This window comes from Ciconia boyciana, chromosome 11 (genome assembly GCF_034638445.1).
Source record: "Ciconia boyciana chromosome 11, ASM3463844v1, whole genome shotgun sequence".
Taxonomy (NCBI): domain Eukaryota; kingdom Metazoa; phylum Chordata; class Aves; order Ciconiiformes; family Ciconiidae; genus Ciconia; species Ciconia boyciana.
In genome coordinates, this window is record NC_132944.1 from 8,980,091 (window position 1) to 8,994,677 (window position 14,587).

The 14,587-nt window shown below is 45.6% G+C and overlaps 1 protein-coding gene and 1 long non-coding RNA gene across 3 annotated transcripts in view; one reads left to right on the top strand and one right to left on the bottom strand.

The window, feature by feature from the left end:
- Positions 1-1,221: 1,221 nt before the first annotated feature.
- LOC140658173 (uncharacterized) lies at positions 1,222-8,543 on the bottom strand. Its single transcript, XR_012044624.1, has 3 exons — positions 8,426-8,543; positions 2,463-2,687; positions 1,222-1,508 (listed from the first exon to the last, which is right to left on the bottom strand). It is a non-coding gene; the product is annotated as an uncharacterized lncRNA (long non-coding RNA).
- The window catches only part of RAD18 (RAD18 E3 ubiquitin protein ligase), a 60,313-nt gene continuing 53,364 nt past the window's right edge, over positions 7,639-14,587 (top strand). The window contains exons 1-3 of one of the 2 annotated variants that reach the window (XM_072876230.1): positions 7,639-7,995; positions 8,553-8,634; positions 13,647-13,708. In XM_072876230.1, coding sequence (XP_072732331.1) covers positions 7,936-7,995; positions 8,553-8,634; positions 13,647-13,708 — 204 coding nt within the window. In that variant the 5' untranslated portion in view covers positions 7,639-7,935. The remainder of the gene's footprint in view (positions 7,996-8,552; positions 8,635-13,646; positions 13,709-14,587) is intronic. The other variant, XM_072876229.1, reaches the window with a different exon arrangement.

Genomic DNA, 14,587 nt, shown 5'->3' on the forward strand with positions numbered 1-14,587 from the left:
CTTATAGGGCCCCAGTGTCAGCTGGAAATGCCGATCATCGATTTGTAAACTGCCACTAAAGACGAATTGCAGTTTAAATTGGATTTTGTAAAAGCAGCCATAAAACATCTTGCCACGCAATGCCATCTCCTTTATAAAGCGCAAAATGCCCCCAGTGCTGCGTGCTTCAGACAAAGCGGTGTGGATCATTGCTACCTGGTGATTCTGTTTGCGATGCTCTAACTTGCCCAGTTCACAGCTCTCCAAGGAAATTATGGGAACACAGAATAAAAGGGCCCCGCGTCAGGGGTGCTGGGGCTCTACTTGTGCACTTCTCCGAGGGTGAAGCACGTGGAACACAGTGATTTTTGGTGAGGTTAGTATGCTGAACCAAATAGCATCAAAGACACGGGACCAAAGTATTTTCTGACAGCCACGGCAAGGAAACAAATAAGTAGCATTCACAAACTTTAACTTTCCATTCTGCCCCATTACTTCAAAGCTTAATTACACCATTTAGATGACATCAGATCGATGGTAGGAGCAGACGGCAGCATTAACTTACCCAGCAGAACAGCCCCTTCTCTGTCTCTGCCACACTAAATAGCTTGTTTGGTCAATATCGCCTTTGCCAAGTGGGTGGTATAGGAAGAACTAAACTAATCAATGGTTAGAGGCTGTAAACATTTCGCGAAAAGGCTTGTAGTTTTTTGTCTAATATATTACCTCATTACAAGCCTTCTATTAATTTCAGGAGGCATTTCATATACTGCTTGTCTAAAAAACAGGAGGTCCACATTTGAGAAATGCCTGCAGAGCTGGAGGCCTTTCTGTGTTTTGTGCGTTTCATTCCCTTGCCCTTTGCCGGGCTGCCAGAAACGCTCTTAATGGAAAGCGTTCCTGGCTCTCTCCTCTCCAGCACAACTGGCTGCTCTGAGATGAACTTCCACCGCCGCAGGCCTGACTCCCCCACACCGCTCAGTCGGTCCCGGCTCTGGCTGCTTGTGCCACCGTCGTGCTGCAAACCGGTGTTCGTTCCCAAGTGAAAAGCACCACGAGCTCATTTTCTGTTTGCTAAGGACAAAGCACCTCAAATTCACAGTAATATGTACATAGACCTCCTGATTTGCTATTTATGTATTTCTTACTTTTTTTCCTTGCCTTTGCTTTCTTTAAATTAAAAAGATTGAGCAGGGTCTTTTATACCAGTGTAGGCACATTTTATTCCATGCTGTTCTTCACTACATGCTGTTCTCAGCTAAAATACTCAGCAATGAAACGGCACACACTGGACAGAGAGTCCCTTTCTTACGGTGCTGGCGAGCCAGCGCTGCCGTAATGCCCACCCGCACAACCCGGCCCACTTCACGCACGTTGTTCTTTGATCCTGTGAGCTGCTAAGGGCCGAGCGGCACAGAGCATCGCTGCTTGACTGACAATGTCTGGTCCAAGTTCTAAAACTGCATCATCTCATTGCTATGAAAAGTCCTTGAAGCAGAAATGTTAAATTTCTTCAGTGCCTCCTGCCTCTGAAAAGGATATGACAGAAAACAATTCTGCATAATCTTGTTAGATTAATGCTATTCTTTTTAATGAACCATTTCAGATTGTGCCTTGAAGTAAGAAGGGGAAAAAGGATAAAATTTCCTGCTTTGGATAGCTCTTTCTGTCTCAGAAAAGAGAACTTTGGCACAAGTACTAGACATTTGCTAGGAATTAGATGCTGACAGTGAGCATCGGAATGTCCCAGTTTTCCTGCCTGTGAAAACAGAAAATGCTGTCTCTGTTGTAGGAATATGAAGAGGATAAATACATTGATATTAGCGCAGTACTTCAAATATTTATATCCTGGTCTTGCAAGGTGTTAACGTGCTGTGGTCTGCACCAGGTCCTGGGAAGGTCACAGAAAAGTGTTTGTAACCCTCAGGGACGTGCGAAGGAAGAACCAAGCATCACCATGCTTGCGGGAATTGTGTTCTTACCCCATCCCAGGCCAGTTCTAACGCTGAGTACCCTGCTGTGGTATGCGAAAGAAGAGAGAGATTTAGCTCTGTAAAATAATTCCATACTTCCAGAGTGAACTTTTCAGTAAAGTAATTTATATGTCTCATTTAAACTCTTCGGCTTCATGCCCGAGAAGTCTGTCTGCATTTTTTTCTAACAGTCAATATGAGTTCTTATATGACAATCTGGGTAATAGTGACTATTATTAGAAGATTAAGGCAGCCAAATTGAATACACTCTAGAGAGTCTTTTGACCTGAGCTTTATGTGCTTCTTTCCATATAAAACTCTAACAGCAGACCTCTTAAGAAGCGCTGGTAGTGTGCTTCGAAAGGAGGGGTCTGAAGTACCACTGCAGCTCTCAGCCCGAGTTACTCTGCTAACTCCTTCTGACTCTGACGCTGCACTGTGAATAGACAGGTTCTCCCCAAGTATCATCAAGAGCAGATGAGCCGCGAGTCCCTCTCGTGCTTGGCTCACCCTGAGCTTGCTCCTGGGAGCTTTCCTGCGGCTCCTCAGCCTGCGCGCGCCCCAGCGCGAGGGACCCCGCTCCCCACCTGAAGCCCCCTGGACGGGCTCTCTTGTCTTCTTGCTTCAAAAGGCTGCAGGGAGCATTTGATGGAGGAGGGGGAAACGATGTCATTTCTTTCGCTTCTGTCATCCTGAAAGGCCTGATTTGGAGGGAAACAGACTGCAAACAGATTCCTGAAGAAAAAAAATAAAACTGTTACTAATGCCATAAATGTCACAGCTGGATTACATTTCACTTGTAGCATAAAACTAGGGTAGAAACATCTTACTGGACATTTAAAATAAATACACCCTTCTACCTCCAGCAGCGGCTCTGTTTAAACCCCCTGTGTTTGAACCCTTGTGACTTGATAAATGACAAAGGTTGTATGTATTGATTAAAAATATATATATATATTTGTAGCTCATAGTCTCGACTGCTTACAAAACTTTGCAAGTAGAAACAGGACAAAATATAAATTACTGATATGTTTTTTAGCTAAAACTATTCATTACAAAATGATGATGCCAGTTGATGTGCTGGCTATCACCTAAGTAACTTTTGACACTAAATAGTAAGCTCACGCTGCGGTGCTAAGCCTTCTCACAGGCCCATGACTTATGCAAAGGCTGTTACATGCTACGTCTTTGCCGTGTTGCCGCAGGCTTTTGATCAGTGCTGTGCATTTGGTTCAGTCCCAGAAAGAATGAGTAAAGCTCTTTGGATGAGTGCTGGGTCTTAGCTATATTTCTGGGCCAAACCTTGTCTTGGTTAACTTGCATTGGTCTGATGGGCTGTTCAGGCTATCTGCACTGGCAGATGTTAGATCTGAAATGCTGTTATTTTGGTTGGCATGGTGAATATTTAATTCAGATTGCTATTGAAAGGATTGCTTTGACAGGGACTTCATATAGTCCCGTCTCAAGAGTTAGTACTTCATGGTGGGATTTTTTTGTTCTAAAATTCTCAACATCAGACTAAATTTAGTCACGTAGAAATCAGTAAATTACTGCCAACTTTAACGTAAGGGCAGAGTTAGGTCAATGTTAAATGTTTTTGAACAATCTTACTCATGGTATTTAGGCTCTTCTCCTCTTTAGTTGGGAATGACATGATGAGAAACTTTCCACTGCTTTAAATGTTAAGGAATCTCTGACAATATTTAGAAGCAATCAATTAAAAATGTTCTATGATTTGGGTTTTGATTTTTTTTTTGAAGTACAGCATGTTCTTCTGCAGATTTTCATCCACTCTACATGCTCCTGTCCCAGAGGCTTGTCTCCATGGTGCATTTGTATTTCTATCACAGAGTATGTCCAGTGACACATACATATGAGAGGCAGATCATAGAGGAGTATTTCGTTTTACGAGCAATCTACGAAGGGCAGCGGAAGACAAGCCGTTTGTCTGTCAGAGCACGGAGAAAAACACCAGTTCTGTAAGCAGCGCTGAAGCTGGAGCACCGTTGGGAACAAGCAGTTTTTACATTATTAAGTTGTGCACAACCAGCTGGGAACTATGTAAAACTCCACTCAAATATTTTCTTTGTCTCAACAGTACATAGAAAAATAAGTAGGTTTTGGAGATTTGCTTCTTGTCAGGCTACTCCACCTCCTACTAAGCTTTTCCATACATTTCTGTCTGCTAACAGAACATGGCAATAAGCTTATAGAAATGCAGGTTGGTACCTACTGGTATTTTAATTTAAATGAATATTTCAGGGGATTGGGAGGAGGGTGTAAGTTCTCTGTTTTGGTGTTCTGTGTATAATAACAAACTGTAACTTGGTACTTCAGCAAAATAAGCCCATTTAATACTGCTACACCAAAGTCCAAAGTGCCAATAAAACAGCGGGAAGCATTCCTACAGAGGAGGATAACTGTCCTCACTCTGTGGGAGTCCTTGGGTTTAAATCTGCTCCCTGGGACCCGTCATGGTCAAGCAGGATCCACCCAAGCAGGCGGGAGCGTTCTGCCTGGCCAAATTCTCCTGGCAGTCCGGTGCGGCTGGAGAGGGGTGAGGGGCTTCCCCGCGCCTCTCCCCGCAGTGGGAGAGCTGCTGTGGGACAGCCCGCAGGGCTGCACCCCACGGGGAAAATGCTCGCAAATAAGCACGCTCCTTTAGCCGCCAAGGCTGGGTGGGCATCCACGGCTCCGCCGGACGGAGCTCCAACTGAAACGTCCTTTGCTGCTTCTAAATGACGGCTGCCCCTCTGTGGGGCGAGACCCCTGGGTGGTAATGGCACCCAGCTCCATCCCTGCCGCCCCGTCCTGTCTCTCCAGATCCCCCAGTGCAGAGCCACCGCAAACCAGAGGCACTGCAGGATGGCTCTGCTAAATGCTGCCCGTGAGACGGAGCAACCCACAGCCCTCAGCTCACCCCCTCACTGCAGGCTGAGGGGACAATTGGGCCACGCTGCCTAAGAAGGTGGATGCTCTCTAACTTCTGAGTCGTACAGGATTTAGGTGAAAGCACAGGTTTTCCAGGTTTTTTTATATGGTGCTTTTACCGTGGAAATAGTTTAAGTTGCTTTTTATTCAGTAGCCACCTGTGTGGATGGTGCTCAGCTATAATCGTTGCCCTTTGCTATTCATCAGTCTACCAAAATAAAAAATAAACATGTTGCTGTAGTAATGAAACCCTTGTGTCCGTTCCTGGGGAGGATGAGTTAATTGCCAATGAATAAGCTCACGTCAGAAGGTGTGTGAACCTGGAACGAGATCTGCAGTGGGCGTGAGGGAAGAGAAAGAACAGAAAATTGAAAAAGAACCATAAGAGATTGATACATTAATTTTTCACAGCTCACAGAGAAAGCAGAAGAAATGGATTCCTTAAGGTGAAAAGAAAGGGCACTTAAATGGCAATGAAATTATTCTGTAAATTCTAGCACTTTCGGCAAATGTCAGACAGTAATCAGATCCATTCAAATATATAAATTCAGAGATTCATAACATGTAAAGGCCAGCAGAGACCATTATGATCATTTCTTCTGACCTTCTCCATCATGTGGGTCATGGAGTACCTTTTATATATATATATAAAATATAAATATTATATATATTTATATATATAATATAATATAAATTAATATATAAATATATAAATATATAAATAAATTAATTAATATATAAAATAAATTAATATAAATATATATAAAATACAACACAATATATTATATATTATATAAATTAAATATATAATATATAAGTATTATATATTATATATATAAATATATATATATATAAATATATAAATATATAAATATATATAAAATATATATAAAATATATATACATATATATATATATATATATATATATATATATATATATATATATAAAATATATATATATATATAAAAGAATTACTGAGTGCCAGTTCATGGAGCTTGACTTTATTTTATCTAATTCAAAAATCAGACTAGCACAAATCAGGAGTAAGACCGTGGAAATGACACTGCTACAAAAACTCATCTTATAGGAAAAATCAGGCATGCGTGTGCAAGGTTTTCAGATACGACCACATTTGAGTCACCAGTAGATACAAAAGTGAAGTGCTTAAAACAAACCTGTGAAATGAAAGAGGCAAAGTGAGACATTATTGTTCTGCAGACTAATATATAAAATAGTTAAATAGGCATTGTGTGTGTGTGTGTGTGTGTGTGTAAAAACTGCTGCTACAACAAATTTAATCAACAGGAAAATCAACAGTGTGCAGTGTGGAGTGAAGCGTATCAGTGTATTGCAGCGGAATATCTGCAAGGGGACTGACGTTGCTCTCCTTCAGTGAGCACCGTGTGCGATGGGCACAACAGGAGCCTGGTGGCATAGCCTTGGTGCGGGCCTTCGTAAATGGCTGGCTTCTGAAATTTGAATTGCACTGAGACAGTGCAACCTGGTTTGCAATTTTTTCCTACGTGACTTTGGCAATGTGCTAAGTTCCCCCAAACTCCCAGGCAATTATTAAACCTTCTGAAACTGCATCGGCAGTACTCAGCCACGATCATTGCTATCTGCTATTTTTTTGTTTTTCATCCATAAGGCTGTGTATTTTTAGCCTGGGTTTTGCGATGTCCCCTCTGCGGAAATCAAAGAGCTGGCTCTGTCCGCGCCCAGGACAGAGGTGATGGTGATGATGCCCATTTCCATGGCAACCCAGCACAGCCCTGTGCACGTCTGTGCAGAAGGCCGTTCCCATAGCAAAGGGCTGACGTACACCTGTACGGAGCCACGCAAACAGAAAACAGGTCTGGTCGTGAGGTGGTGGAGTAGGTTAATTGTAGAAGGGAAGTTAGGTGGGGGACCGCTTTGCCAAAGCTCATTGACACAAGTGTCTTCGATGTTTTTTAAATGAACATCTCCTGGAAGATACGGGTGAAGACTCGCACATCTAGCTTATGGGCTTGACACGTCTCATTTGTCACCCGAGTAAACAACTTATCACAGTGGTTGAGGACTGTATTGCATCCATAAGCTGTCCGTGGGAGTTCAATGAACACGATGAATGCATAGAAATCAGTGCCATTATTTTAGCTCCTTTGGGGATGTCTGTGTTATGAGGTAACTTCCACATGTGCATTAAAAAGGGGAGAGGAAGGTATTGAAAATGCCTGGTAGATGATGATGCATTTGGTGCTGAAAAATGGCTTCAGTTAATACTAATCCATAGGATTTTAAAATTTCCCAAGTAGGTGCTTAATTAAACGTTGTTAGAAAATGATAAATGGCGTGTATTCTAGCAGTGACATGGGAAGTTTACAGTTTCGAAAGGCTACTCAGAGGCTCAGCACTGGGTTCCTGCCATGCCTGGCGGCGTGGGCAGGCATGCCTCCCCAGGCGCACACCTTCAAAAGCTGAGGACAGCGGTTCAGTCACCTGCCGAGGCCGAGGCTGAGCCCGCCAGCGCCTCACACCCGGGGCAGGTTTTGTGCCGACTCCCTCATTTTCCCCCGTTCTCCTCGGGAGCGAGGAGCCGCAGCTGCTGCGGGACGAGCAGGCTCAGGGCTCGGCCTCAACCGAGGCCACCGAGGGCCGCCCCGCTCGGCGGGGCCCAGGCTGCCCACACAGCCGTGCGGGCAGAGGCCCTGGAAGGGAACTGGGAATAGAGAGTGTTGAGATGAACCAGAACGGACCGGGGTGCACGCTGATAAGCAAGCGGCACCGGTGGAGACGCGGCTGAGGCGCCGGCGGGCTCCGCCGCGGCCCAGCGAGGCGGCCTGGCGCCGGCCCTGGCCCGGCCCTGGCCCGTTCCCGGGCGGGCTCGGCGCGGTCCCGGCGGGGCGGTGCCGGGCCCCATCTCGTCCGGACTACAGCTCCCGGCAGCCGCGGCGCCGCCGGAAGCGCGGCCCGTTCGCGGCGCGCAGGGCTCAGGGCGGGGGATTTGGACTCGCTGCCGGCCGGGCCGGGCTGGGCTGAGGAGGGCGTGAGGCGAGGGTCGGGCCGCCATGGCCCTGGCACTGCCGGTGCCCGAGCAGCCGTGGCCGGCGAGCCTGTCCCCGCTGAAGGTGCGTGAGGCGCGGCGCGGTGGTGCCTGATGCCGGCACGGCGGGAGAGGGGGAGAGAGAGAGGGCGGGCGAGATGGCGGCCCGGGTGTCAGCGGGTCGGCCGGGGAGCGTCCCGCAGGGTGCCCCGGCCTCAGGCGGAGCCGCGCCGGCACCGCACCCCCCTCCGCCCCGCGAGGTGCGCGGCTGGCGAGCGGCAGGCAGGGCGGGGAGGGCCGCCGTGGCTCTCCCCGGCGGCGGGCCGAGGGCCCGGCCCGGCCCGCTCCGCTCCTCCGGGCCTCGTCGTGCCCCCGCGCGGGGCCGAGCGCCGGCCCTCAGCAGGCCCGAGCTCAGGGCGGCCCGGGCGCGGGGCAGCCTGCCGCCGCTCCTGCCAGCGCTGCCGGCCGTAACGCCCTGACACAGAATCCGCCCTCGCCTGATGCAGGCGATTTACCTTAATCTGCATAGTGTGAGAACATACAGCGAAAGAGTACGTGGCTGGAGGTGCGCGCTCGCTAGCGTGCCGTTCACGTAAGACATCCCACCGCGAGCTGTTCAGTGACCTCGGCTTTTCATTGCAGGCAGTGGATGACTTGTTGCGGTGTGGGATATGCTTTGATTACTTCAGCATTGCAATGATCATTCCACAGTGTTCGCATAACTGTAAGTATGGCGTAAGGAGTACGGTTAGTTCTTGCACTGAAAGTGCTCTGTGTAAATGTCTTGCTCTTGTGGGACTCGTCCCATCCTACTGTCTCGCGTACTAACTTCATGAGTACTAACTAAGTTCATAGAGATCAACACAAAACTGTTAATCTGTGCCTCCTTTTCGTGGTAAATCTGTGCCTCCTGTGATTAACGTTGTATTGTATGGATGATCACTCAATACATCAGTATTGTCTTGGTGGTTGCAGTTTAAATTTACTTGAGTTTTAATAACAATTGCACAGAAACAGCAATTTTAATAAAAATTGCTCAAGAATAAGAGCCAAGTTAAATCGGGCATTTGTGGCAAGTCAATAAAGGGGCAGTAACGTTGTCCTTTCCTCTATCCTGTGGTTTTGTGGAATTTAGAATTAACGTATTTCATGTAAGTGCACCTTCCCATACATTCCAGGGAGTACAGGGGTGGCTGTGATGGGAGTGTGTCTTGTCCCTGTGACTCCACTTAAGCCTGACTTGCCATTCAATTGACAGATTAAGGCAAACGAGTAGGGCCAAAGGCAGCGTGCAGAAATTTTGAGTGAATGGTTTGGTCTTCATACCTCTTTCCCAGGAAGCACAGGACTGGCGAATGACCTTGTGGGCATTATGGGCTGGCAAAATCCTCTTGCACCTTATCTGAGTGACAGAAAACTATTGAAAAATGTCCTCATAAAAGATTTTCTCCTTTAGACTTTCAGAGACAAGTAATCGTTTGACCACTTATTATTTACTGGCATGTAGAGCAGAGATTACTGATCCTTTATATCCTTTACAAAACATGTAGCTCTTCTACTCGTGGCTTAGCCAGCAAGGACGTTTTCTTGTGAGGTATTGCAGAGGGGCTCTTTTGGATGAAAGCTGTGAAGCAGCCAGCGACCTTTCCTCATGCAGTTACGGTTGCACCCTTCTAACAGCACAAACACATGTTGTCTGGATTAATGCATTTAAACGCCACCTATTCCTACAATTCTTCATTTAAATATCTTTCATAACACAAATAAGCACAAATACAGGCTGGCCAGAGAATGGATTGAGAGCAGCCCTGAGGAGAAGGACATGGGGCTGTTGGCTGATGAGAGGCTCAACATGGCCTGGAAATGTGCGCTTGCAGCCCAGAAAGCCAGCCATATCCTGGGCTGCATCAAAAGAAGCATGACCAGCAGTCGAGAGAGGTGATTCTTCCCCTCTACTCTGCTCTCGTGAGACCCCACCTGAAGTACCACGTCCAGCTCTGGGGCCCCCACCATAAGAAGGACATGGACCTGTTGGATTGAGTCCAGAGGAGGGCCATGAAGGTGATCAGAGGGCTGGAGCACCTCTCCTATGAAGACAGGCTGAGAGAGTTGGGGTTCAGCCTGGAGAAGAGAAGGCTCTGGGGAGACCTTACAGCAGTCTTCCAGTACCTGAAGGGGACCTACAAGAAAGCTGGAGAGGGACGTTTTACAAGGGTGTGTAGTGATAGGACAAGGGGTAATGGCTTTAAACTGAAAGAGGGTAGATTTAGATTAGATATAAGGAAGAAGTTCTTCACTATGAGGGTGGTGAGGCACTGGCACAGGTTGCCCAGAGAAGCTGTGGAGGTCCCATCCCTGGAAGTGTTCAAGGCCAGGTTGGACGGGGCTTTGGGCAACCTGGTCTAGTGGAAGGTGTCCCTGCCCATGGCAGGGGAGGTGGAACTAGATGGTCTTTAAGGTCCCTTCCAACCCAAACCATTCTATGATTCAATGATTCTGTGAACGTCTTGAGGGCAGAACAAAATGCAAAGCTGTATGGCAGAGACTGTTAAGTGTTATGAGCAAACATTTTCCGTGTCGCTTTGTCTGCCTCAGGCCGATATCTGCTGGAGTGTGGTAGCAAAGCAGTTTACTGAAAGTCAGATGAGGAGGAAGTGCACTGCCTTTTCTCATGTTAAAATAAATGCTTATAATTGTTTTGTTCAGAAACTATAGCACTTCCCCTTCCTTACATGAAGGATGACATTGTAGTTCGGCAATGAAATTTAGTTTAGCTTGGCAAAACTATCACCATTGAAAACAGCATATTTGTGGTGGGGTGCACTGGAAATTCTCTAGAGTTGCTGATATTTCAGCCTGCCTGTGACACAGCTGGGTTCAGAGGCCCTTAACTTCAAAAAGAATCTGTCTCCCTTCTTTTTTTAAGAGATTACACATTTAATTCCCCCCCCCCCCCCCCCCCCCCGCAAATTGCAGCAAGCCTAAGTTTTCTACAATAAATCAAGATTTCGTGAAATATTTTCTATTTGGTTGTCTTTGTGTAATCTCTTCAGTCCACTGGGATTGTACAGCTGGAGGAAAAAAGCCCTCTGCCATTAATGGGTGATTATTTGCGAATAGATGAAGATGAAATACATTTGCTTGCAGAATTTTTTCTGTTTTTCTTAATGATCTATTACAGGGCTTCTATCATCTCTCTAATCTGTTTGCACCTATAGACCCTTAAAATTCCTCCCCTGCTCATTCTTGGGTGACTGGTAGCACTCAGTAGCTCTCTTGACAGTAGTTGTTTAACTTCCACAGTGCTTTGGATTATATCTTTAGTGACAGAATAGATGTGCCATTCATATTTCTTTCACATAATAAAAGCATCTGAAGAGGGACGTCTTCTGTAACATGGACATCTCCCCACGTGGAGAATGAATTGTGGCACTGAGATTTCTTATACTTTCAGTCCGAGAGGACTGGATGTGGTTAATCAATATGGTGTGGGCTGGGACAGTTGGATCTGAGTTTTTGTGCTGGCCCTAAATGGCCTCTTCAGAGCCGCAAAGCTGCGGTTGCCTGAGCCCATGTGCCCTGCCTTTCAGGTGTGTGTCCTACACCTCTGTCTCACAAACTCAGTCCATTCGTGCTGAGGTAGTTGCCTGGTGGGCATGACCACTGGCACGGGGTGTTAAAACGTGCTGTTCTCTTGAGGAACCCAGGTGGCTGGGACCAGCCAGGGGCTGGTGGCAGGCGGTGGTCGAGGGTATCTCAGCTCTGTGTTCTGCTGCCTCTGCCGTCAGGGCGCTGCCCCAAAGCAAGGGATGGAGCTGGTGCTTGGAGCAGTGCTGGCCCTGGTGAATCAGCAGCGTGCTGCAGTTGGAGCCTTTATCCCAATCACAGCCCAGTGCGAGTGCAGCCCTGGCCTGGGGCCAGCATAGCTTGGAAGGTGGGCAGGGGAACGTGGGTCTGTTTGACTTATTCATATAGAAGTGGCTATAGCTGTTGGAGGGAGCTCTCTTTTGTCATCCAGGATTTTCCTTTCTTTACATCTGTATTGAAATTACTACTGTGCTTCCAGCTAAGCAGGTTTCAGAATTGCTTGCTCACTTAAAAAAACACCTATGGTCTTCGATGTGTGGTGTGTAAATTGTGGCATTACTGACTTTCCTTGTGCCAAGCTTGTTTTATTCCTCTTTCTTCTCACAACCTTGCTACTTCCAGCTTAAACTCAATAGAGATTGTTATTTGCTGGCAGTGACTTGTATACTTTCACTCTGTCATTGTTATTAAGCATCCAGTGATGGTTGTCAGCTTAAATTCATACTTTGGGATTCTCTTCTGTATACTGAAATATAGTGCTGCGGCTGAGTCTTATAACTCGTTTGGTAGATGCGGTTTTGCAGGTAGGTTTGGTCTGTCAGTGCAGATGGAACTGAACTTTGTGGCACCATTTAATTCTTGGTGTATGTGCCATCTACAGTAGACAGAGACCTATTTTGTTACCTCAGGAATGGCAGGCTGAGACCTGGGCCATGGCGGGGCTATTTCTCCTGTAGGAAGAGGAGGCAAGTGGGAGAGAAGGGACTGGGGACAGAGAATTGCGAGGCTGTTATCTTCTCTGCACGGGCGCAGAGCCTAGAGCCAGCTCTAGGCACAAACACTAAGAGCTTATGTGATTTATTATCCTCGAACATGCTTCAGCTACCCTGACTATGAGCATGGATGGTTGCAAACATAGGTCAGTCCCATTGCTTCCTGAAGGTGACTGGTTGTCGGATGTTGGCAGGCTAGATCTGTAAGTTGATTCATATTCATTCAGTTAAAGTTTATTTCTTTTTTATGGATTCCTCCCCCCATATAATATCTTACTATACAATGTAATTTTTGAGTATTTAAATGGATTTGTGGCTTTAAGTGTTGAATTAGTGCATTAATGCTCCTGCTGCTTTTCAGAATCCTTCACAGAGGGTCTTTGAAATATATCTGCTTAGGTAGCTGTTGCTAAGTGTATTAAGTGCTGAGACTGGCCAGTAATGATCTAGTAAGTGAATGTTGGTTTTGCTGGAGAGTGATGAAACTTTTTATATCTTGAAGTGGTTATGAAAGCTCATAGATAAGTAGAGAAAGCAGAATAATTTCAGGAATTTACTGTGACAAAATGAAGCTTATGCCATATTTCACCAAAGAGTCTATGGAAGCATCCTCTGATGATGATACGACTTGGTTTTCCTGGGAAACATTTAAGCCATCTCTCAGCGTTCCAGTGTTGTTTCACATCCTTTTTAACCTTTTTCCTCAACAACAGGTTGGTATTGTTTTGGAAAGGGGAAGAAACACCTGGGAAAAAGAGGGGATAGAGAGTTTGTCTGGGGCTATGCAGGAAGGTGAAAGTGATCCAACATTAGTGATGTCAAAAAAAAGTGGTGGTGGGAGAGTGAGCAGTGCAAACACACTGCTTTTAGCGGTGGTAGCAGACTCAGGTTTTCTTGTCTTGTGTTAAAGAAACAAAAGCAAACATCTGCTTTTGACAGAGGGACTGAGATTAAATGTTGAAAGATGCTTGCATAAAATATGGATTTTTTTGCTACAATGGTAATATTAATTCTATGGAAAAATGGTGTGTTTTCAATATTGGTGTATTGTGGAATAGTTTGCATATATTGTACAAAAAACCCCCCAAACTAGTAAGGATGTTGAACTACATTTGGAAGAATGCCTGTTTAAAAATTACGTATTTCCTTTTTCTAGATTGTTCCCTTTGTATACGCAAGTTTTTGTCCTACAAAACTCAGTGTCCAACATGCTGTGTGGTAAGTATTTTTCTTTTCCTCAGCTTGTTTTTTGTTTATTTTTTGGTGAATCTCAGGACCTTTTCCGTTTGGACTATCCTAAATAATTCATTCTGGTCCTATATTACCACCTTTCCTTTTCGTGAGCAGCTCTTTGGGCAAAGTGTGGTGCTCTTACAACTGGAATTCTCCTGTTTCAGAGCTACTCTTCCATCAGCATAGGCAGAAGTAGATGGAGCATCAGACCTGGGTTTTGGCTCAGAGCTGTGTACACAATCTGTTGTGAAACATTTAACATTGCCTCCTAATTTGTTAAAATACACCATCATTTCAAACATGAGTGCTGAAATTTAAGCACTTCAATTTTTTGTGATTGAATGGCCTCACTTCATCTTTCAAGGAGTCTTTAGAAGTGTCCACAGACCACCTAGACTTAAAACTCACTGACTCTACTGTGTAGCCTTTTTGGGGATGAGAGGACTATGTTATGTGCCAGGGAGAGGAGGCGTTTGCCATGAGAATTAGGTTAAATGTGAAAAGCAATAGAGGCAGGTTCGGCCTGCTCTGCAGGTGGGTGATTATTATGATCTGACTTGAAGGCCTTTTTTGATTAAAGAACACAGAATACAATTTATTCTAGGCCTTAATCTAACTTTTCATCTTAAGCCAATTGGACTTTATTGAACTACTAAAAATGGTAGGCTGCCTAAAAACAATGAATGGTGCTTCAGGAATATTGGCAACATAGAAGTAATTTTCTTCTGTGTTTCTAAAGCATGAACCAGACTCGACTTTTCAAGACTGGAAAACAGATCTATTTGTAGCTTTGCCAGTTTTTAAACATTCAAACAAGTGCAGACTACTTGATGTACATTTCTGGGGAGTACATTTTACTACTGC